This window comes from Phlebotomus papatasi, chromosome 2 (genome assembly GCF_024763615.1).
Source record: "Phlebotomus papatasi isolate M1 chromosome 2, Ppap_2.1, whole genome shotgun sequence".
NCBI classification, from domain to species: Eukaryota; Metazoa; Arthropoda; class Insecta; order Diptera; family Psychodidae; genus Phlebotomus; species Phlebotomus papatasi.
This window is the reverse complement of record NC_077223.1, coordinates 49632303-49658692: the sequence shown is the minus strand read 5'-3', so window position 1 is coordinate 49658692 and position 26390 is coordinate 49632303. Positions and strand designations below refer to the sequence as shown.

The window sequence follows — 26390 nt, the reverse complement described above, 5'->3', positions numbered from 1 at the left end:
CAAAATTCCGAAAGCCAAAATCCCGAAAGCCAAAATCCCGAACGCCAAAATCCCGAAAGCCAAAATCCCGAACGCCAAAATCCCGAAAAGGCCAAAATCCCGAAAAGGCCAAAATCCCGAAAGCCAAAATCCCGAATTTTCAAAATCCTGAAAGGGCTGAAATTATATGCAGGATAATGTGTAGAATAATTTCCTAAAGGCGTCTACACATTGGGAGCAATTTTCGTCAAAAATTGCGTTTTTGACAGAAATTTGACGTTTGCTGCAGGGAATTTCCTTCAAAAAGCAATTTTTGAGAAAAATTTCTCCCAATGTGTAGAGGCCATAAGACACAGAAGATTTCCCTTTGCCTCCAGCAATCGCGGGTACAATCGTGGGAGTAGCTATGACATCTTTAAGAATTCGGGATTTTGACTTTCGGGATTTTGGACCATTTGGGATTTTGGCGTTCGGGATTTTGGCTCTCGGGATTTTGGCGTTCGGGATTTTGACCGGGACCCCTCTACAAACCCATGTTTTTCCCGTTTTTCTCAAAATTTGCCCAAAGTGCTTTCAATGATTTTTGGATATATTTTAGAAGTAGTTTAGGCGAACATTTCACCCAAATATATGACCGGAAAATTCGCCATTTTGAATTATAAAAAGTTAAAGGTAAATCACTTTGGAGGGCAAAATTTTTCAACCGATTTGCTTGAATTCGGATTTTTTGGAAAGATCTTGACATTTCTTATCTATCGGTCCCAATCGGTAATGAATTGGTCGAGAAATCATAATTGATTTATTTTTTTTTTTTCGAATATCTCTTTATTTGCGTGTGAGCATGTTACTAATGATAAAAACAGTCTAAAATGCAAACTTCTTAGCCAATTTCCTGGTTCAGAATTGTTTTCCGACTTTTGAAGAATTGTGAAGAAACGATATATATAATACATCCAAAAACCATGCAAAATGATAATTCACGGATAGTTCTATCTCATGAGTTCGATCCTCAAAGCCGGGACGTTTTGCCATCCTTTCAAATAAGACATTTAAATACGTTCATTCCCCGATTATAAATAAATTATTGTCATGTTTTATATGGAATTATTTATTATTTAATACAATATCAAAGTAGTTATGAAAAAATTATATATTTATAAAATAATGTATCTCTAACTCGAAAACCAATTATTATTTTGAATTCACTGATTATACGAGGGTTGTCTTCAAATTCAATTTCGCGAGTTCATTTCAATTTAAGAATAAGTTCTGCGATAAAAGATTACGAGGCAATTCAAGATGTCTGTTGGCTTTTTATCTTTGAGAGAGTATGAGGGTGTAAGAGAGGTGTAAAAGAATTTACGCCATTCAACACTTAACATCACGCCCTCGTGCTGCGTAAATAAAGTTCCTCTTAACGATGCCAAACAAGTTGGAAACATTCCACACATCATAAATATAAAACTCGGCATTTATATAAGCTTGACACATTTTTTTTTGTTCCCACTGCCACCAACTTGCCAATTAGCTAAATTCACGGTAAATGCGACGGATAGTGGCTCGTTTGGTGGTCTCCCAGCGCTTGACGGGCCTCGATTTTGGGCGCGGCGCTTCCCATCTAAATTCAATTCGTGCCACGCGAAACACGAAATGCAGGGGCAGAAATTATGTCATTCTGGATAACTAGATTGAAAGTGTGGCGGTAGACGAGTGCGTTGGCGGACCCCGATATTTCAGCGTTTGATGGCACAGGGAATAAAATATGTAGAAGCAAATGGGTGCGATGCACCCTTAGGGGCCCGAGGAGTTCACTCAGTTAACTCACATATTATCCTCAAAGGGGGGAAAGGCTAAGGGCTTGTAAATAACAACTCTGTTGTATATAATTTGAAACTTTTTGAATCCAACATGTTATAGATTCAATCTAAGGCTAAAAAATATTATTACCTTTTTAACCTTTGGACCTCAAAATATAGTTATTAGAATTAATTCAACAGCATTTTCATAAAGGGTTGCGGCATTACTTTGGTCCGTCCATACTTACGATCTCTTCGCAAAAATCTTAAACTTTCGTCAAAAAATGATTTTGAAAACCTCAAAATTAGGATTGATGTGTTATGATAGCATATCATGATTTTTTTTCGTTTTGGAAAAAAAATTGGGAGAAAAATAGCGACGAGCTCATAAGTAATGCCGTAACCCCATGGACAGAAAATCCGCTTAGGCAGTTTTTAAAAAATATCTAAGAAGTAGCAAAAACAAGCGCGACTCGTTTAGTTACAATAAAAAAGATATGATTTTGAAAGGAATGGGTATAAATTAGAGGGTCATATTAATGGTTCTTAAGTTATCTTATAGGGGTCCTTTAAAGATCCCATATCGCTATCTCTAACAATGTAATTGTAACTTACAGACGGACAAACAGCGTAGGCGAAAGTGCTTATGCTTTGCACGGTCCCAAGCTGCATAATCACTAAATTTTTCCTGTTTTTTTTTTTTTTTAATAAATGTGACTCATCGTTCCCATATTATAAAAACTAGAAATATAGGAAAATTTTAGTTATTATGCAGCTTGGGATCGTGCAAAGCATGGGCACTTTCCCCTACGCTGTTTGTCCGCCTGTAAGTTACAAGAGTTAGGGTGAAAGGAACACGTATTAACACTTTAAGAACTTGCGTCAGGATCTCCTAGTCTGTACCATTTGGAATACGAAACTCAAACACTTATCCTTGTCGCAAAATGTAGATTATTGAAAAAACGCCATATTACTCACATTTTATTAGGTACATTAAATAAATTTCAACATTTTGACAAGTGTCATTAGGGGTTCCCTGTCGAAGAGGTATTCCTTCGATCCTACAAGCTAAATTAATAGAGATAGCGATATGGGATCTTCAGAGGATCCCTATAAGATGACTTAAGAACCATTAATATAACCCTCTAATTCAGAGGTGTGCAAGAAACCGTTGAAACCGAATTAACGTCAAAATAAGTTTGTTATAGTAGCGTTTTGGCCATTGACGTACATGTTTCATTTGACGTTAATTCAGTTTCAACGGTTTCTTACACACCTCTGCTCTAATTCATCCCCAACCCTTTCAAAATCATGTCTTTTTTATTTAAAAAAAAAAAAAATATTTGAAACTAGAAACATAGGAAAAATTTAGTCATTATGAAGCTTGGGACCGTGTACAGTATGGAAACTTTCCTCTACGTCATTTTTGAGAAATCTGTTTCGCGAAGACATTGAGAGAAGTGATCTCCGGGGACGGAAGGTGGAATTTTTGAAGTAAAAAAAAATCAATGGTATTATATTATGCAATCCTCTCTCAATAGAGTGCGACCAGTTAAATTTCAATAGGGATTTTTAAAATCATCTTCAATATCAGTGACTTAGACTTCGTCCTTGTGATATAGTTTTCTACAATTATAAACCTCTTTATTTGAAGGCTCTTTAGAGCAGAGTGAGTTCATGGCTAGTCGCGATAACCGACGGCATTTCACAATATAACTCCCAACCATTACTTTTTTCCTATTCACCCTCAACTGAAAAGTTGGGGTTAGATGGAGGATCCTCTCTTTGTCATTTGAATATTATGGGACCGTATAATTACATTCATTAATAAAAGTTTTTAAACCTAATGTGTTTGTGTGTTTGTGCAGGAGATTAAAGTCTCGAATATTACAAGGGCCAACCCTTTCGAAGTGGCTCATATGAGGAAGGCCACGAAAACGAGACGATATGTGACTTTTGTATAATTGTAAATAATCACTGTACAAGTATGAGATGCTTTTAAAGCATAACATTTTCAGGACATTCATCTCTCATTCTATGCCTATAATTTATTCTAGTTAAAGGGTTTTATTTGACTTACTTGTTTTGTCACAGAATCTATTAGACGTACATAAATGTCCTGCTCCTGTCTGCCACCTGCAAGTATCACCAAATATTCATTAAATTGTGTACTTATAAAAATGTTTTATTAGATTATTTTACATATTTATAAATGGTATTGGAAATTTTTAAATTAAAGATTACAAACATTGATCAGATCATAAAAGATATAGGGGAAACTGGGGTACCATCACTGAGAGAAATCCGAAAAAGTTAAAATAACATTCCGGAAATGTTAATTTTATCCTGCAGTATTGATCCGAAGTCGGTGTAAATATTATGCTTTTTAGGTATATTAGGGGTTAAATTTACCCTTTCTCATGTTATTTTTACACTTAAAAAGGTGTAAAATTAACATTAAAAAATGTTGATATATTTTTACACCTGATAAGTGTTAAAGTTATGAGGAAGAAAAGTTAATCGCACCGCCGTTTTTTCTCAGTGATCGAACACAGGGTAGCACAGCATCGAACACTGAACATGTTTTCACTGGACAAGCATCCCTATATGGGAAAGGACGACTGAAGCTTCGCAGAATTAATTTTTTCAACGTATTTTAAATTAATTTGGCCCTTTATAATAATTATAATTTAATAGCTAGTCCAATGCCTGAAATTTCCAGAAAAAAAGCTATAAGTGAAATCCAATAAGAACATAAGAAAAAAATTTAGGTGTCCGAAGCTTGAGTCGTCCGATGGTAGCACGTTTCCCCTAGTATGCCTAGTATCTTAGAATTCATACAGGTCTCGTCTGCTGAAGTTTAGTATCTCTAATTAAAAACATCCTGTGCGTCTGTATATTTTCAGATCTAGGGTAAATAAAATGGGGTAATTTGAATACATTTCCAGTTTAAAATTTTGGGATTTCCTCACTGATTTAAATGGGCTTAGAGAAAAAAGATCACGAAGAAGTACAAGGCTAATTCAAGATCCCAATACAGCAATACTTCTCAGTGATTGAAGCCATATCAATTAATTTTCCTGAAAAGACTGAGAAGACTGACATTGAGAAATGAATAGAACCTTTTGAACCTATGCCAACCCCAACCTCGTTTTTTTGCTTTTATTTATTTGCAGTGATCTTATTATAATTTTTTAGTAGAGAGGAAACATGTGAAAAGGCTCCAAAAGACGAATAAATAGAATATTTCGATAGCTCAGAATATAAAACTAATAAGTCGCGAATGACCAACTTTACAGGATAGCGTTTACAAGTTGAGATTTTACATACTTTTACAGGATTTTTAAGATTTGAAACACCTATAACCTTGGGAATAATTGACTTTCCGGTCTAATATTTACAGGGAAAGTAGACAGTGTCAAGGAGTACCCTAAAAGCGAAAAAAAAACGAATTTTGTAAAAAATCGACTTATTTGACTTATATTCTGACAATTCGATTTAGTTTCTTCGAATCAGAAAATATAGATTTGCGGTATAAAAATCGGTCGCGGTCAAAATACCGAAAGACAAAATTCCGAATGTCAAAATCCCGGAAACCAAAATCGCGAAAGCCAAAATCCCGAATTCTAAAAGTGACATAGCTTTCCGTGATTGCATCCGCGTTCGCTAGATGCAAAGGGAAATCTTCTGTGTCTTGGAAAATTATTCTAACTTCATCCCTTTCAGGATTTGGAACATTCGGGATTTTGGCTGCCTGCGAAAAAAATATATACAGTAGCAAAACTTTTTTACTAAATTCCTACTATTGAAAATTTTGAGATGATCGTAATTTGAAGCCCATTATTATTTTTTAATATTTCAAATTCTTTTATAAAAGCAAACAGAAAAAGCTTAAATATACAGTTTAGGTTGTATAAAGATGAAAAATTGTGGGCGTGTCTTCAACTTACCAGCAGCATAAAGTAGTTGCAGTCTATAGTGAATGCCATTGTTAGTTTTAGTGCTGTCTACCTCCTGCAAAGTCACAGAAAATACATCAAAATTATACGATTCGTCGGAAAATCTTCTGTCGGATGAGGGTGAAAAGTTGCCAAATCAACTTAATAATTGCTTCTTTCTCAGATAAACTTCCTTCACATGAGAAATTGACCCTTTTCTAATTAACTTCCCTGCATGATTCCAAATCTAATTTTCCTTTTTTTTTTCATGGAAGGGGATTTATTGCGTCTCAGAAATGATGAGCGAGGGCGAAATTTTTATATTATGTCTGATATTGTAGATTTAGGGACTGTATCTTATCAGATTACTTCAACATAAGGGCATGCAATAGTACAATAAAACGTAGTCAGTTCGTTCTGCATTTTTGGTTTAAATAATAATTCTCTTTAATCGATATAATTTGAATAAGAAAATTAATAATACTTCACCTGATCTTTTTCAATAAATCCAATAAAAGCAGTCCTTTCGATTTCAATTGGCTGCCCAACTTGATCATAAAGGGCGATAACAAAGTGGAAGAAATTTGATTTTCTCAAGTTGCTTGGTGGCTGCTTTTCAAAGTGCGCCCTTCCGATGCACAAGCTGCAATGATAAAAAGAAATACTTCATTTAACTAGTGGTCTCAAAAATCGTTAAGCTATTAACGTCGTAATGGAATTTTTCATTATGAATCTATGTTCTGTCTTGTGTGAAGTAAATTGAGTTAAGTGTGGAGAAAACGCGCGAAAATTTTGGAATTTCGAGAGAGGGTAAATTGTATGATAGAGCATAAAATATTAACTGAATTTCTCGCTTCATCTCGTGGCATGTCTTAATTATTGAGCAACGACCGCGCAACAAAGGATAATCCCAATTGTCGTCTTGATTAAATGGCGCCAAAAGCCCCTTTTCTACCCCAACACAAGACATCCATAATGGATAAATGATGTTAAGGTCTTGGAGTATTGCAGGTGGTTTGTTGAGACTCATCCCGGTAAATTCTACATTTAATTCTTTGGGCTGATGCATTTGCATGGTGGAATTTCGGGCGTGATTTCAAGTCGACTTACCAGACACACTGTCAGAAATGTAATTGCATTTGTGTAGAGTTATTATTCCTCATAAGAGCTTGAGGCAAGTCACAAATTAATCAATTTGACTGCATAATTAAATATCTTATCACATCCCCAAGAGATGGCCCATTTCATGAGTTGGTGAGGAATGGCACGGATTGAATAAATTCCATCCCATCACCATCAATTTGTAATCAATTTTGCCAAGAACCTCGTCAATCACATCACGTATCATGTTTCATCTTTTATTTATTCTTTACACTTCCACGTAGAGACCAGTGGTTCCTTTTTTTTACGTCTTTGGGGCCACACAACACACAGCAAGAAGGACACTCACGTGAAGGAAAAGATTATGGTGAGGGAGTCCTGTGGTGAAAGACAAGACTTCTCACATAGCACAATGTACAATAGGGTGAAAAAACAAGGGATTTTCGAAGCTTTGAAGGGATTTTCCAATGACTAGCATACTTATACAGTTTTGTATGTAAAGAATGACAAAGAATCAGGTGTCATAACAAGAAATAAATAAAATAGCCATGGTCAGGACGCAGGACTATTTTCTCTTATTTATATTCCATGTTAAAAGCATGTTGTTTTCCATTTTCAACACATAAAAAATGGTTTTTCAATAAAACGGTTCTATTCTTTCAGGATAGCCATTTATTGATGTATAATGTTAATTCGCATTGGCCTTGCTTGTATTTTATTATAAATAAAGAATGGGATGGAAAATTTACCCATCGTTCCATGCTTTACAAAATGCTGGAACTTGTGATTTCTGGTACATCAAAAGTACTTTCGAATCATTTACCGTTTATCGGTTCTCAACCGATTTGAACCTATTAATGAATCACTTAAAAGATTCCACAAAAATTGTTGTTAAAAATGAAAAATCATAGTAATGATTGAGTAAAAATAAAATTCACATAAAATTGTTCAAGACGAACGAACGCAAATTTATTTCTTAAGCTCTGCCAACTGAAACCAAACCCAATCCATAAAACTGCTACGTCCCCAACAATTGTTTTAAGAGTAATGGAATTGCTTTTCGGATAAAAATTACTTATCGGTTCATAACCGATTCATTACCATTTCACAAGCGATTTCAACCGATACATATTACCACTACTCTATCCACTGACCCACTTAAGGCTCTACGAATAATAATACAATTAAATTTAGGATAAAAATTAGTTAACAGTTAACCGGTTCATCACCAGTTCAGAACCGATTGCAATTGCTTCAGGCTTATCAGAAATTCTAAGACTTTTCAAACGAACCCATTTAGAGTCTTTTTAACCTTTGACCTTGAAGAACTGGTATTAGGAATAATTCAACGGTATTTAGCCAAACCCTTTTCCCATTCACAACATTTAAAGTCATTGATAGATCACTTCAAAATTGCATATAGCAGAAACTGGGGTAGTATTAAACATGGAGTAGTTATGAATGCTGATTAGCTTAGATTCTTGGATTAGAAATCCTAAACAACAAGTAATTTTGTTAGTTGATTAGAATCTGTTGGATCATTTCTCGTTAATTTCCAATTCTACATCAAAATTTTCTGAACAAAATTGATTAATAAAAAGAGATGGCAAAGCGTCCCAGCTTTGCAGAATGCTCGAACTCACGAGATAGAGGTTACCGTGAATTAGTTGTTTTGCATAATCTTTTGGTATTACTGATCTACTAGAGATCAAATTGATTTATAAATCACAAAAGCATTTGAAAATCATAAAATCGATACTTAACCGATTCATTACCGATGAAGACCGGTGCAGCAGGGTTCGAAATTTCAAAACCTTTCCAAAAAATCCAAATTTAACCAAATTGGGTGAAAAATGAACCTTCCAAAGTTGTTGACCTCTGACCTACAATAATTCAAAATGGCGAATTTTCCGGTCATAGATATGTTTGGGCGAAATGTTTGCCTGGACTAGCTCTAAAACATATCCAAAAATCATTAAAAAAGCTTGGGCCAATTTTGAGAAAAACCGAAAAGAAACTTTTTTTAGGGAATATTAATTTGGGGATGAAAAATTATTCAAAAATCAGTACTTAACCGGTTCATTACCGATGGAGATCGATGCAGCTGGGTTCGCAATTTCAATACCTTTCCAAAAAATCCAATTTTAACCAAATCGGTTGAAAAATGGGCCCTCCAAAGTGGTTCACCTTTGACCTTCAATAATTCAAAATGGCGAATTTTCCGGTCATAAGTATATTTGGACGAAATGTTCGCCTGAACTACCTCTAAAACATATCCGAAAATCAATAAGAAATCTTGGGCCAAGAAAACACAGGTTTGGAGGGGAAAAAAACATCGAGAGTCGAGAGATTTTGTTTTTTTATTTTGGGTCATCGAAGACTGGAAGTCGATATCTCTTACCGTTTAAGCTCCAGAACAGTGACAAGTTGAAAAAAAGACGATTATATAACTGCTCTCTCTTTGAGTTCGAGCAGTAAAAATAGAGAAGTTAAGCTATATGGCTACAGCTTATGTTCTTAGAATGTAAGCCAATCAGCGTTCATACTACTACCCCAGTTTCCGCTATATGCAATTTTGAATTGATCTATAAATGACTTTAAATATTGCGATTTTTGAGACCTTTTTGGAACCGAGCTAAACGTTTAGTCTGAAGACTGCTTTATGGAGGATTACCCGAAGATCCCAAGTCAGCGAATTTTATCGAGGAAGAATTTATTTGTTGAAAATAAAGAGACTATGCATAATTATTGTTTTTTTTTCTCTAGACAATTCAAAGAATAAAATTATAAAAAAAATTTGTGGGTGTTTATAAGTTGTAAACTTTCTTACCCGTCAGACCCAAAAAAAACCAAAAAAAGTACTTTATAGATAAATTTTGTAAAATTCAGCATTTGCATGTTTGCTGGGTAATCTATTGTTAATTTTTAACAATTTTATTGTCAGACTTTATTAGCTAAGAATCTTCACAATCTTTTTTATTAACTCTTTCATTAAAATTTATATTCAGCGTTTAAGGATTAGATCATTAGATAAAAGGACGTTTTTATTTTTAAACGAAAAATATGAAGTTCTGTCATAATATATTTCTTTTAATTTAGAAGAACCCGCGTAGATTTTTGTTTGAACATTTTCATCAATATCTGTTGTTGAAGATTGAGTTCTTGTCGCCAAAAGCTCCGAAATAGTTTATAGTTTAAATTCTGAGATAATTCTGCCAGGGTGGTTCTTTGGCGCTTAATGGAAGGAGAATTTCCCTGCCATATAACAATTCGAATTCTTATATGCATTTTATAATTTCAATTGGTCCCTTAATTGTTCTTAAACCAATCCAAAACAATAAAAATTAATTTATACAAAAGAGATATTAGGCAACAAATTCAAATAATTCTGTCATTGATTAAATATATGAATTTTCCACCCTTTCAACGCCACATAAAAAAAATTGAAAATATTAAAATTAATGTAAAATAATAGCGAACAATATGGGCTGGTTCAAATTCAATTGTGATGAATGGTGTTTTGTGGACCCTATAGCAATTTCCTTCTGAAAATGTTTCCACTATGCAAATGAGATGTGTTTGTTTTCCCAAAAACACAACATATGCTCGAAAGTGCATCATTATGTTCTGTTTTCTATGTTACACCCTGTCGAGGGTGCTTTATTGTGACGATCGCACGATAAATCAGCGTGGCAAGTGCGTCTAAATCGAATTTGTTGGCCCCACAGTAAATTTGTGCAGAGCTTTGTTAGAAACCTGAGAGATGAAATAAATCTCCATGACCCCAAAATTTGCGGGAAAATTTGTTGAGTGCAGCAGAAGGAAAGTGGTAGAAGTATACTTTTTTTTTGTGAAGCTCATTCCTACATATATATCTTTTTTACACCTTTCTACTGCTCTAAGTTCGCCTCATCCACAAATCCTTCTTTTATTGTTGGGAGTTTCTTTTATGACGTAATTTTTCCCGCACTTAAGATTTGTATCTCTATCACCTCTCTCTTCTTCTTTCACCCAGAAACTTTTACAAGAGAGCTTTAACTGGAAGTTTCACCCTCTCCTCATGGTCATATAGTAAAATGTTACATATATAAAGAGAAACGAAAAATAACATGGAATTGGTGTGAATGTACAAACAAATTGTTCAATAATTTTCGTCAATGTTAGATAGGAATTCTGAGTATCCCTATCGAGTATTGAAGAGGGGATTTCATTAAAAGCTTTATGGGTGCTATGAGCGTCGCTTAAAATGCAGATATAAAAGTGTTGGTAAAATGGACAATAAAAGTGCTTATCGAAATTCCCTAAATCATTTGATATCGCTCCATTGGTACTTTCCCTCATTATCCACTAGAAAGTTTAAAAAGGGTGAGCGATTAATACTTTTTGTTTTTTGAGAAAATTCTTGGATATTTGCTCACAGATATTTTATTTCACATTAAAATCTGCAAGTTTAAATTCAATGTAAAAATCGCTAGAGCAGACATGAAAAAGCATAATATATTAATCCTAAAAATAATTTATTTTTAAAAGTGATTTAACTTAAATTCAATACATTGGAGTTCAATGACTCTCTGATATTTATTAATTTCATGACGGGATCATATTTTTAAAAGTCCTGCAATATATGCTTCTACCGGCTGTAAAATTCTTTTTCATTCAACAAAATTTAAAAATCGGTTTAACTTTAAAAACTTTAAATCGGTTTTCAAAACTGTGTTCATTCCTTCTCACCTATGGTCATGAGATTTGGGTAATGACCGAAAATATAAGATCACGAGTACAAACTGTCGAGATGAGGTACCTTCGGGCGGTTAAGGGAATCACTCGCCGATATCGAATGACAAACGTACCCGTTCGTGAGGAACTAAGAGTCGAAGAGTTACTTTTTTGAGTTGAGAGATCACAACTTCGATGGTATGGCGTTCAACATTATTTAAGATTATTACAATGAACATTATTTAAGATTAAAAGTTAAAAAAAAAATTTCTCTATGCAGCACAAAACAAAAAAAAGCTTAAACTCGAAATAATAATAAGCCAGTGATAAGCCTAGACCAGCTTATAAAAGTGTGATTCTTACATTGCAATTTCGGTTTGTGGGCAAACTTCTTGTCATGGGTGGTTTCAGATTATGACGAGGATTGGGGAAAACGGTAGATATTGAAACCATCATAACGAAAAGTCGATAATGTAGAATCACATTAGGACAGTGAAGTAGTAAAAAAAAATGATAAAGATTTTCCCTCTTCATTTTCTTTTGGATTAGCACCACAATTCCGTCAATACGACAATAAGTCTTTACGATTTAGTAACCGTTTATCGATTTTTGACTCTCTGTTTACTTTAGAACAAAAAACATTCAGCATTACTTCACTGTAATCGTTCATAAGTCATTATTTGTTCTTGTTCCAAAATTCATAAAATTAAACTTAAAATTAATTTGACCTTCAAAAACGATATAAACGATCCTGCGAAATTTTATTCTATATAAATAGCAATAATTCCATCATACATATTTATAAGGGATATTTAAGACACCTTTTCATCCAATCTGCTAAATTTTGTAATATGGTAAATTTGTCATTAACATTTAGAAATCTGACAGATTAATAGCGTTTTAGTTTTTTTCACTACATATTTCATTTTTAAAGCCTCTTGCACACCTTTTTGCTCGGTATAATTTCATGAAATCAAAATTCGCGTCCCTTTCTTTCTTAAAAGGTTTGCTTAAGTCTGTCCCACTCTCAGTCTCAAAATTGGACTGAACTAAATTTAATTTGGTGTGATGTTCAAAAGAAGAATAAGAGTACGAAAGAGAGTAGGATAGACATGTGAAAAGCTTTTAAGAAGGAAACGGATATGAATTTTGACTTTTGTGAAATTTTCCTGATCTAAAAGGTGTGGCAGAGCCATAAATGAAATTATTTAATCTTCTTTTATTCGAAAAATAAAGCCAAATAAATTCTCTGGATATCCGTATAAGTGAATATGTTAAACATTTAAAGGTTTCACGTTGTAGCAAAGTATAAAATGGAAAATTGGTGTAAAAAAGCACTTCAGACTTCTAACCCTTTTAGGACGAGAGGATCATAAATTGTTGGTCAGAAAAATTATTTTGATCACTCAGAATAAAAAACGAATAACTCGCAGTAGGCAAATTTCACAGGAGAGTGATTTGAAGCTGAGATTTTACATGCAGAGTATAGGATTTTTGAGATTTAAAATCCCTGTAACTTTGAAAATAATTATCTTTAAAGTATAATATTCACAAGGAAGGTAGAGGATAATAAAGAAGTATTCAAAAAAGCGAATAAAATGATTTTTGCAAAAAATCGAGTTGTTCGACTTATATTCTGAGTCGTCGATTTGTTCCGACTTTTTAGAGTTAAATAAGACTTGAGATAAACCGCAGGAAAAAAAAATGTTGAGTCACCGGTAACCCAAATCGTCCTTAACCCTTTAACGACGAGACAGTTTTCGCGGACCGAAAATCAGCAATAAAAATGAAACCGATAATCAAAATCAGTAAAAGGTTTTACATCTAACCTTAGAAAATCCAAAAGAATCTGATTCCGTGTATTTTTGCCCTCTATGAGCGATAGGGACAAAACTAGCCTAAAAATTTAAGTAATTTTTCTGACAATACCAATGAATGATATTTGAGTATTGTAGTTTCTTTTTCCAAAAGGGTTTTGCTTAAAAAAATTGGAAGTATAAAAAATAATAAAAATTAATTTTCATTATGAGAATTTAAAAATTCGTCATGTTTGGCCTTAAAAATTTACTAATATAAAAAATACCTGGAGACTTGAAAAAAATATCCTAGATTCTTTCAACCTCCTACTTTGCTAAAACGTACAAACATAAGGAAAAAATAATTTTAGGTAGTCAGGAAAAATTATTCTCTTTATGGAACACCGGTGTTCCAATCGTCCTTAAAGGGTTAAAGGGTTAAGTGTTAAATAAATCCAAAGAAAGTGATTTTTCCTTAAAAACATAAAAGTGTCTTTTTAAACACACTTAGACAATAAACCAACCCATTAATATCTATAGCAATGCAAAGAAGTATCTTCTGAACTTGGCCTCAAACTTTGGTACATGGAAGAACCCTTGTGAATTAGCAAGTCATCACGGAAAATCGAAATAGAGTCTCTTGGAGAAATTGATGGCCCGAAGCGGAAAAGGACTTGCGAAGTCTATTAAAGATTAATCCACAGAGAAGGAGTGGAATTTCCGGATAAATGGATACGGCAATTACATTTCTGTTATATATTGCATGAAATTTATTCCACATGCAATAGACTTGTATAGAAAATTCGAACATATAAATTAATTTATGGTACAGCGAGCATTTTAAATGGAAAAATCTTGTAAAATGGGTTAAAAACATTGAAAAATTGTTTGTTTCATTTTATTGTTCGTCATCAAAAAAAATTAGGTAATTATGTAGCTATTTTTGGATATACAAATTATTATCACTCATCTCTCACTTAGCACCAATTTTAGAAAACTGACCACAGAACGGTGTTCATCCGTCCATTTCGTTGACAGATTATAAAAATAATAAAAATGAGAGAGCTATAGAGGACAGGAGACTTGTTCTCTTTGGAGAATGCTCCACAAGTCGATCCTGATAGTTCAGCCCGTTCAGCCCCAAACAGATTTAATACCATTCTGATTCGTAAAATTTAGCGTTAATGGATCAACCCAAACTATCATACACTCAGATACACTGAGAGATTAGAATCATGGATCTACATAAATTTCCCTTAAGCTCATCTTTTACCGCTAATTTTTACGGGCTAAATATTCTCTAGGATCAGTCTGAGTCTTTGAGCTCTTACGCTTATTAAGCGCTCTTCAGTCAGACTAGAGATTTAATCAAGGGGGAGATATTAGGGTGAAAATGTGTACACCACTTCCAGGCAATTCCACAATTTGTATGGAATAGCCCTTCGCACTTCCAAAATTTCGCAACACTCTCGAAAATTCTGCAATACTTCCAACACTTCCTGCACTTCATGCACTTCTCATACTTAGAAATAAATAGTTTATTTAATTCGATGAGAAATCTAGTTAAGAAAAATCTAGTTAAAAATCACTCTAATTAAACATTGTTCTTTTCACCCCAAGGAAAAATATTCTCGCAAACTTCAAGTATTTTACAAAGTGTACTTTCTCATCTTCAAAAAAAATTAATCAAATCCAGTTTAACACTAAACCTACCAAGATTTTTATACACCAATTCCTATAGCATAACCCTACTCCTCCACCTCTAGAAACCAGTCTTTTGGGAATATCTCAAGAATTAAACTATCGATTCCTTTCATTTTTGGATATACAGTAGACTCTCGCAAATTCGGCTCTTTTAAGATCGGGCTACTTTTTAATTCGGGCAGCGGCTACATTTGAAAAAAGTTTGTTGCCATTTTTCAAGTTTGATTATGATTATCAAATGAATCAAATATGCTCAAATTAAGCATGGTTTGTCTTAGTTTTGATGTGATTTTGCATTATTGAGGGATTTTCATGCAATTTACGTTATATATATGAGTGGGGTTACGTAAACTCAATATCTATATTCACATGAATAAAAAATCGTTGTATTTCAAAAAGTTTGTCGCCCGAATTTCTGTCTAATTCGGCTGATATTTCGGTCCCATATGCCCGATTTTGACAGAGTCTACTGTATTATATTTTAGAGGCTTTAGCGGTAATCAAGGCGGACATTTCGTTCTCAGGCGCCAATAGTCTCCGAAAATTCCCTCCCAACTAAATGTGTTCCATCTCTCCTCAACCTCTAAGTTCACGTATTCTTATGGAGAAATAAAATTTTTTGGCCATATTTCAGCTTAAAACTTCAATTTACATTTTCTCGCTCAATTTTAAAGTTAGAAAGCTGTAACTTGGGGTTTTCATTAGAATGTTGAAGGTGCGTAGACTGTATTGTATAGGCAGGAGGCGAAGTGATCAATCTTTTCCACTGTTCCATCTCTCCTTGAATTACTATATTATGTATAAGCTCAGCCTTTGCTGTGCAAATTCGATGGTTAGTTGAATTTTGGGTTTAGCCATATGGCTTAACTTCTCTAATTTCTTATCAAACAAGATTTTTGAGAAAAATTTGACTTAGAATTGGATATTAAGGCTGAATAGTCCATTAGATTCTTGAACACCATTAAAAATGCTTTTTATTAAGGATTTTGAAATCCTCGGGAACTCGGTTAAATCCAAGGGGGAGATATTAGGGTTGGAAGTGGTGTAGGGTTGAAAATGAAGTGCTTGGAAGTCTTTGGAAGTAGAAGTGACCGAATATATGGTGTTTTCTGCCTAAATCCGTATTTTTCGGACTACGCTAATAGTTGATTCGAACGAATTTTTAATTCGAACGGCAGTGTAATATGAAAAGATTTTTTTTTTGACATTTTACAAGTTCGGTTATGACAATGAAATGGGGCAAATATGCTCAAACTTATTACATGTTAATTTGTGTAGTAATTTATTCGAGGAAATATTCAGCTGAATAATAATTTTCTTTCATTTTTACGTGAATTTCAAATTCAAAATTGCTCGTAAATACAGTATACTCTCGCTAATTCGGCTCTTTTAAGATCCGGATTACTTTATAATTCGAGCAGCAGTTGAATTTGAAAAAAGTTTGTTGACATTTTTCAAGTTTGATAATGATTATCAAATAAAACAAATATGCTAAAATTTGCTATGGTTTGTCTTAGTTTTGATGTGATTTTGCGTTATTAAGAGGTTTTCATGAAATTTGTAATAGCAATGAGCATGTAAACTCAATATGAGTATGCATATCAACAAAAAATCGTTGCAGTTCAAACAGTTTGATGCCCGAATTTCTCTCTAATTCGGTTGATATATCGGTCCCAAATGCCCGAATTTGAGAGACTCTACTGTAATGACATAGCTATTGCAATTGTCTTTGAATCCTTGCTCTAAAAATGATTAAAAGTGGCTTTGAAAATTACGAAATAGGGATTTATTCTTCGAAACATCAAATCCGTTTTAAACGATCTCTAATATTGATGATAATATTGTGAGTATCCTAGTGGAAGAAAATTTTTCGAAAACAATTGAAAAGATTATTAAAATAATAGAAAATAATAAATCGATCGTATTTCGCTTTGTAAAAAAGCTTGGATGTGTTTAAAAGCTCGCTACATGGGTACCACATTTTTCACGGAAAGGAATAAGAGGAACTGTATAAATGTGGCTATATTTCTCCAGATATGTTGCTATAAAGATCCTTTTCTAAATCGTGATTGATTGGCGACAGGTGATGAGAAATTTCTCTAATATAACAATAACGGAAAAGGTTCTGGAAAAAATAGCCAAGTTTGTTGCAAAAGTTAATTAGCAATCATTAAAAGCCTTTCCCAAGAATGCAAAATGTTTTAATTTCAAAGGATTTTGAAGCCAAGAAGAGAATCAAGTTTAATAAAAAATGAATAAACTTGTAAAGTGCTGAATTAGTTGTTGTACTCGTACTTTTAGTCTCTTACAGACTTTCAAACGCAGTTTCAATTGTAACAAACAACAATACATTTTTTTTTAAAAACTCTCTTTTCCAAAGTAGCTTCACTGGTCTCTTATGAAAATCTAAAATAAGTATGCAAGAATATCTGTCGCTAGAAATTCAAAATATAAGCAAAATTTTAATAATATGCGTAATAATAAATTTCTTGAGATATTTTTTTCAAGTTTTTAAAGTAATCGATTTTTTTAGCTTTTGCCAGCTTTTGCTCTAATTTTTTTGGTCTTATGGTCATTATTCAGACAAGCTTTTACTGGACTGTTCAGTATCTTCACAGCCACTCATAGTCTTCTCAACACTAGTCGTGCTGATGGAAATTGCCAGGAAAATTCGAAGAACCTCGAAGATCTCTGGAACATTAAAAAGGTGCGCAGAAAAGTAGGATGATTTTTTTTTATGAAGAGGCAGAATCTTTGAATTATATTTTTCCTTTTTCAATAGCTTTAGTTGTAATTTAATTTCAGATTTGAAAAGGTTTGAGAGCAATTTTGAGTACGATTTTTAGGCGTAATTTTTAATCAAAAAGACAGATTAGTAGATTAGACACAGTACAGAGCACAGCATAAAACAGTTTTTCTTACAGTCTCCTGGCTTCCAACTTTTTCTATACCAATTATTCTCTGCTTCTCTATCTTCTGGTTTTCTTCCTTTTCTGTCTATATGGATATTTTCACTACTCTTTTCTTCACAATTCTCACACAATTTTAAGCTTTACTGAGCTTTTATGAATTTTTTTTTCAGTACCTACTAATCTTTTCAATATGATAAATTCACTGAATAATACAGCATTTTTTGGGGTCTTATTATGAAAAGATTTTTTTTTCAATACTGAAAAACTGTTACGATTTTCCTTAAAAAGCTTTTTCATTTAGTTTACAAACTTCCGAATGGTTTGTGTGAATCATGCGAACCTATTCGCATTATAAGATGGTTAAAAAAATAACCTCTAAAATGATTTTAAAAAACTTAATTTAAAAAAAAAGTTGAAAAAATAAGAAAAGAGCTCCTAAATGTGTGATTCTCGTATTTTGGAAAATAGTTGTCATAAGTTTATTGGTTTCAGTCTCAAATATTCTAATAATTCACATTCTGATAATTTTCTGATAACCTTTGAAATTTCCGAGTTTAACAATTTTAAGGCTTAAAAGATAATGGGCAAAACGATCCAACCTTTCGCCACGAATGAGACTTATACCATAGGCATTGGCAAAGGTAACATCTTTTGTTCCGGGACCAACCCCAAAAGTATGTAGAAAAAGTACTAAAGCATAAAACATATGTAAAAATTATAATGACTGTTTTTGCAAAACTCTTTTTATACAGTAACGGTTAATCGTATATTGGCCCTTTTTAAGAATAATTTGTAAATAAGGACTCAAGGAAAATTTTCCTAGAACAAAACATATCTTTATCTCTTCATTTTCCCTGCAATCCCAATTTCAAAGGTGCCCCACTTCCCCTTAGCCTAAAATTTTAACGATTATTGCTTTTGTTTTTCTTTTTATAAAATATTGTCAAGAAATTGAGAGGTGTAAAAGTGATCAAATTTCAAGAGAGATGGCTAAATACTGCTAATATTTGATTATCTGTTTTTCTTCTACTACATAATTTTTTGGCTAAATATCATTTTATTGTTTTCCTAGATTCTGATGATTTTAGAAAGCTTGCTGAATGTTAGAAAGTTAACGATTAAAACCCGATATTTTATTTTCATATCAGGTTCAGTGTTATCTTTAACGCAGAATTAATAAACATAAGGTCGACTAAAAATTTTTAAAAACGGATATGAAAAATGTAAAAATTAAAATGAAATAAAAAAAATTAAAATGAAATTACGTAAATGTAATTTCGAAACCTTTTTTTATTTTACCGAGCAACTCCCAATGACTTCCATAAACTTAGCAGAATAACCCCCCTGCATAACTGCAAAATATGCTTTTAAAGTTAATATTACTTCAATAAACGACAAAGAAAAATGAAAATCTTTACGATTCGGAAAATATGGGGGTCGCTGAAAGTCGAATGAAACAAATACTGCAGTTGATCAAACAATTTGTATTTGAATCTCAAATAATAGGGTAAGTGTGCCAAATTCCGACCAGCTTTCAATTCCGGCAACCTTTTTTGTTCCTCGAATTTTCATGAATTTTTAGTTTTTACATACTCCAGAGATTATACAATGCAAAAGAATAACAAAAAATGTAGCTTCGACAAACGAAATGACGTGGAAAAGACATTTGAAGAATTCTCGAAGGGCAAGGAACTATGAGAATGAAGGTGGCCGAAATAGGGCACCAATTCTATGTCTACATTTTTATTCATTTTAAAATTTATTAAGAATAATTTTAAAGTAAATAAAGACGATAAACTGTCTACAAGGTTCTAAGGAACACTCCTTAAGTAGAAGCAATGAAAAAAATCAATTTGTATTAAAAATATTACATTTAAAACTTAAGACTTTGACGGTTGCATGCAAATGCCGAAAATTGGCACACACCCTACCTAATAAGTGTTCGAGCAAATTTTTGGAAAATTGTTCTCGTCTGCATCACCATTTTTCCAAGCAGTTTTTTTTTCTCATATGTTGCGAAATTTCTTATACTCATTGATTCGAGATGCTAATGTTATGATCAATGTAATGAATAGTCCCTTTTGGGTCTGCATAAACAATAACATGAATTTTTGAATGATTTTGGGATTGATACGCTTTTTGGACGTTCACTACATGGATTATCAATTGATGAACAATTGATTTCGAAGGAGGAGATACCTCTAAATACCAATAAATTTCCATTGCGCTTAAACTTTTTTTTTTAGCAAAGGACTTAATCACTGCACGAAATTCAAAATTTTGCATTTTGAAAAATTCACTAACACATCACCACCTTCACAAATAGTTTTGTAAGATAATAGGAAAAAATTACCAGATTGAAATGTAACTAGCATAGAATTATACTAGGAGTAGTTTTAAATTATCAACTAAATTCTATTTGTTTATTTGAATATGCCGGTATCAAGAATTTTCAGTCTATAGTTTCAGACCTATAGTTTACTAATAAATTATACTAAGTATAAAAAGGCACTTTTAAAACATTTTCTTCACAAAAAATAAGTACGGATGTCTCGCTAGAGCTTAAGGTGTAAAAAATTAAACTGATTTCTGTGATAAACCAATCGACATTTCTACGCATTTCTTGTTCATTTCTTCCATAAATTTAGAAACCTTTTTTTTAATTTGCTTAACAAGGTAGATATTCAAAAATGGTTTTGTCTCTTCTTCTGTTTCTTTATGAAAAAGAACTTTTGCTTAAATTTTAAAATCAAGATAATTTTAATGTTATTCACTCTAAAGACATTTTTTATAATGTAATCCTTGGGTGCTTACTTGCTCTGTTCTGTGGATTGCATCCATGCTCTCACACTGAGGGGCTCCTCTTTGAGCGATGGTCCACGGGGCTGATTGAGCTCGGTACTCCCGGGTGAGAAGCCAAACATAAGGCCTCCAGTGCCGCGGGAGCCGCTCGTGGGGTACAATTTGCGACCCCATTCGAGCTCCAGCGTGGACCAGGGCGAGGCCGAGCTGAAGCTCGGCAGTTGATTGTCCGATCGCAGTTTCGCGCGTACTGAACACGTAGCGGAAAAAGTGTAGCCTAGTTGCTGATTTTCGGTCGGACACTCACACTTTCCGGTATCACTTCACGCACTCATGCACTATGTGGCATGGCCCAAATTCTTTAGATAGCCTCAAAATCTCCGTCCTACATTAATACACCATAGGTCCGTGGAGAATAGTTCAAATTATACCAGAAGGACCTTTTTCCCAGTTGCACAGCGATCAAGTTCTTTGACTAGGTCTATTGGTGATATTTCAATACTCTCCCCGGATTTGTATCACTCATAGGAATGTACATAGTGAGGAAATGAATATATATATATTGAAATAATTTGAACGTAGTACAAGTTTTGTACGGAGAGGCGGGCGTTCGTCCCGAGTGACTATCAAACCCCAACTGACTACTTTATGCCCATGATGTTGCACCACGCCGGATATATACTAATAATAATTTAGCAATTTGAGGAGGGCATTTTTATCTCTCTCCCTCACACACAGGATCACGCTGGAAATTTTGCAGTGGAACTCCTCTGGGGTGTGTTAGGAAAACTTCCCACCAGTCTTCTTTCATCAAGACCAGGGTGCGAGGGGGTGAAGAAAAAAGGTTGAGATGTCACACACACATCACACACAGCGTTTCATTACCCACCACAGAGTACACAACTCCCAGCTGAACTGCAGCATTCCTCGAGAGTCAAATCCAATATCCCTGCTTTGCTCCGCCTTATTTCCACTCCTCTCCATCCTCCGTCTGTCTCTCGGCGCCCCGACGATAAGACTCAAATCGCTGAACCCTGAGGGTTGAACACTATCCAACCAAAATTTTCAACTCCCGCCAAGGACACCATTCACACTTCGCACATCCTTCTACTTGAACATTTCGCTCTCCTCGACCACGTTGTTCTGTCGCATCAAATAAAGCTTGTATTCACTCCGACTCGAGAGACAGATCCTGTTTTACAACGGTCTTCAAATTTATATAATATTTTCCCAAACTTTTTAATTCATAATTTTCATTACATATTTAATTTGAAACTATTGTTGGCTCTGCAATTTAAGAAATATTTGGAACCGGATTGAAAGTCAACGGATACGTTCCTTTAAACTACACGATTTTTAATAACTACAAAACTAAATGAAACTACTTATTATTTATTTTTGTTTTGGTGTAAGGAGCTCTTTGAGATAGTTTACACATTTTTATTCGGTTTACAAGCTTTACAATGTGTATAAGAAATATGTACCTTCGATCGGTTCAAGCATTTGTACCGGCCGGTGGCAACCAAAATCCGGAAAGCCAAAATCCCGAACGCCAAAATACCGAACGCCAAAATCCCGAAAAGGCCAAAATCCCGAAAGCCAAAATCCCGAAAACCAAAATCCCGAATTTTCAAAATCCTGAAAGGGATGAAATTATATGGAGGAAAATGTTTAGAATAATTTCCTAAGACACAGAAGATTTCCCTTTGCCTCCAGCAAGCGCGGGTGTAATCGTGGAATTAGCTGTGACACTTTTAAGAATTCGGGATTTTGGCTTTCAGAATTTTGGCCCATTCGGGATTTTGGCTTTCGGGATTTTGGCGTTCGGGATTTTGGCTTTCGGGATTTTGGCATTCGGGATTTTGACCGGGACCCGTACCGGCCTAGGACTCGAAATTCGAACTCACAACTGTGACAATCGATTTAGTCTACCCAAATGCAGGAAGCTCTTACCAATTGCACCATGAACCTCGAAAAAGAAATATAGATGTGTATAATCTAAAACAGCTAGGAATTAAAAGGATTACAGAAGAAAATGGATTGCGTATTGAACATTCGTTTCGAACAGTACGTTCTTTCTGTATTAAACATTATTAAATGTATTAAATATATTTGCAGTTATTGAGCCAAAAGAGACCATTTATTTTTCCAGTTTTGATAGACGCTTGAGATTTTCTGGGAAAATTTATTTTTATTAGTAACATTTACGATAAGATTGCATTTTGATAAGGTTGTAGTTATTTGTTTTCTATTTTAAACAAATGTTGTTTCCTGCTTTTAGCAGGAAACCTAGTATTGATACATGAAGTTTCTGTTGACACTGTGAAAAGCCTCCTCGGGGTTTTTGGCATTGATTCCGAAGGGCTCTTTTGGCCCAGATCCAAGCAGCGCCACAGAAAATGGGGGCACAATTGTCAGAGTTGGGCAGGGACGGGTCTCGGAGGTGTCATCACACCAAGACCACATCATCACCCTCCTCCAGTAGGATGGTCTCAGCTAAATCTCATGAGATCCTAGAGGCGCAACACTCTCAAGAATCTCGTTGATCTGGGAAACGCCCCAGACAGCATCTCCTGGGGATTTCGATGCTATAGTTGCTAGAGACTGTGGTCTCGGTTTGGTCAGTATTTCTATGTGGTTCGCACACGTGAAATATTCTTATTTTTGGTCGAAACGGTTGCATTTCCGAGAAGGAAAACATAGATACTAAGTCTGATCATAATCACTGTAGGATCAGACCAAGAACATCGAATATTGTGTTCCAAAGTTCACAAGTAAACAGCCTAGCACTGTTGCAGTGACTTTTGTGGAAAGTTCCATGGTAAATTTTTTGGCAAAAAGTGAGAGAGAAAAGTGAAGATGTGCAGAAGTGGAAAATGTACATGTTGGCGCATGTAAACAAAAACGCCCCCACTGAGCACGTGATACCCAACCAATTGAATCCCACTGCAGGATTTTCAACGAATTTTCACTCGTCCACTTCCATATTTCGCCACACATTCGCGTTTTTCCTCCATGCGACGGCAAAAGAGGATTTCCCACCATGGATGCCATCAAATAAAACAGTTTTGTGCTATGTGAAAAAGGACAACGTCAGAGAAACGATAAGCCATTGTCTAATAAACTTTAATTTAATTAATAAACTAGCATCATTTTGCATCCTCACTATCTCTCTCATAAATACTCGGAATTTCCACGCACTTCTGTTTCACAGTTGAGCTAAACAATCACAGCAATTTCCGGAATTGTCTCCTGTGGCCAGCAAATGGAACAGTTTTCTCCACAAAGCACTATGATGAATTAATTGTTGACGCAATTAGTGAAAAATTGAGCGTATTTCGCAGAATTCACACCTGTTCACCAAGAACCACCCATTGACCACTCAAATTAATTATTTCAACATAAATTTTTGCCCAACGAGGGGACACCTATGCGAATTTTTGTGATTGAAATATAATTAAAATTAAACAGTTTTTTTAAAAATAGAAAAAGTGCGCGAAATGTAATAATAGAGTGTATAGTATACTATCTACAAGAATCCGTGAAACTTATGAAGTTATCTATCAACCAGCTTAAACAAAATTATATTTTAAGAAATTTTAAAAAATAATAAAGTTAAACCAAAGTGGATTATCGTACAAAAATTTGATATCAAAAAAGATTTATGAGTTTAAAATTATCTGACTTTAAAGTGATATATTATTTTTTTTAATATGAAATGGTATAACAAGATGTTTTGTAAATTAAAAAAAAATGTGTTGGATATACTTAACATACAAACATTTGTCTTCTAAAGTTAGATTTGTATGCAAATTTGAAGCAAGACCAAGAACTCGCTGGTCTTAAAAATAGTACTCCCTCCGTCCCAAAAAAAGTCGTACGTTTGAGAAAAATTCTTGTCCCAAAAAAAGTCGTACGTTTGGAAGAAAATCGCTAGGACGAGACGGTGTAAAGTAGAAATGCTGTGTATTGGAAATAAGGTAAAGTACCCTTTATTCGACCGGTTCCTCTATTCGACCGGTAGATTTATTTATTCAATTTAATTATATTTGCTATAATATTTTGTGTATCATCTAACATTAATAGGTCAATTATTCTTTAAATAATACGAATCAGTGACAAATTCATAGAAATTGATGAAATTCACCATCAAATATTCAAAAATTGATCCACCGGTCGAATAGAGGAACCCGGTCGAGTAAGGGTACTTTACCTTATCTTATGTACGTACTATCCTCCATCTTCAGTGCTAATACGGAGGTCCACCTAAGATTGTAAGATAAGAAAACAATGTCTTAAAAACATCCTTCTTTTGAATATTTTTAGTAAGATTAAAGTACCAAAAGGTTGGAGATAGAAGCTTGGCACCTTTGGCGGCGCCCCCGTAAGTCGACCTTGGAATCATTACCCTACCCCTTATTTACCCGCCCCCCCTTCCCTTCCCCTCCAAAAACCATATTGTTTTTTGGGATTGCTCAAAAACACATAGTGCGATTTTTTTCTGAGGAAGAGGAGGGGCGGGGGGAAACTAGGGACATATTGAAAATCCAAAAGTTGACCTACGGGGGGTGGGGGTCGTCCAAAAACATCAAATCTTTATCTCCAACCATTCAGCACCCATATCACAGAACGTAGAAAAAAAGAGCAAGATTGGTTTTATTGCCCTTTTTGTGAATTTAGACCCATTGTTATGGCATAACGAAAAGAACTATAAATCCCTTCTTTGGTACACTAAATTTTTAAATGAAATTGGGAATTTAGTTGCACAAACAGATTGACAAGCTAATTTATATCACGAAAAGGCTCAATTTTATTTAAAAATAGGTGAAAAATCTCAATTTCAAAGGTTTCTCATTTTCAAAGATGCGCCATTTCCCCCTATCTCAGAATAACTTTTGCATAATTTACCGTTTAAAGTTTCACAACCGATTTAAAGCGATTCATTTCATTCAAAAAATCGCCCAAAAATATATAGCTTAGCATAAATACCCTTAATTTTCTGATCTATACCGGTACATAACCAATTTGATGCTAAAGAAATTGGTAGAGAAACAGCTTTTTCCAACCGAATGTTTGATCTTGAAAAATCATTATTAAAAATAATTCAACGGTATTCTCGTATATAGATAAATCGAAAAAAAAGAGAATTAATGCAACGCATTTTTAGGGGAGGAGTACATGAAAAATGAGAGACATGTTAATAGTCACTGGGGCCAACTTAAAGGGGATTCTTCGTAGATCCCAAATGCTTATTTCTAAACCGTTTAGCCTCTAAGCGTAGTAACAGCCAGACGGACGGACAAACAGCATAACGTCATTTTTCAGAAATCATCTGAAATGCGAAAATATGTTAAGAAAAGTGGTCTTCCGAGGGTGGAAGGTGAAAGTTTTGGGAATGAAGAAATCAAAGAATAACGATATACAGTAGACTCTCACTCAATCGGCTCTTTTTCAATCGGGCGACAAATTTTGTTGACAATTTTCACGTTTAATTATGAAGCTAATTTGCTCAAATTCGCTGTAGTTCTCCCTATTTTATCGTGATTCTTTGTAATTGAGCACTTTTTGTGGAATTTACAAAGGCTTTGACGCTCAATTCTATCGCTAAACCGGATGACATTTCGCCCCATATTCCCGATTGAGAGA

General features: G+C 34.2%; 1 protein-coding gene across 3 annotated transcripts in view; it reads right to left on the bottom strand.

The window, feature by feature from the left end:
* The window catches only part of LOC129801525 (transcription factor collier), a 47796-nt gene extending 26073 nt beyond the window's left edge, over positions 1 to 21723 (bottom strand). For all 3 annotated transcript variants that reach the window (XM_055846690.1, XM_055846691.1, XM_055846692.1), the window contains exons 1-4: positions 20757 to 21723; positions 6203 to 6356; positions 5726 to 5789; positions 3856 to 3911 (exon numbers count right to left, since the gene is read on the bottom strand). In XM_055846690.1, the coding sequence (XP_055702665.1) occupies positions 3856 to 3911; positions 5726 to 5789; positions 6203 to 6356; positions 20757 to 20866 (384 nt within the window). In that variant the 5' untranslated portion in view covers positions 20867 to 21723. The remainder of the gene's footprint in view (positions 1 to 3855; positions 3912 to 5725; positions 5790 to 6202; positions 6357 to 20756) is intronic.
* Between the last annotated feature and the right edge of the window lie 4667 nt (positions 21724 to 26390).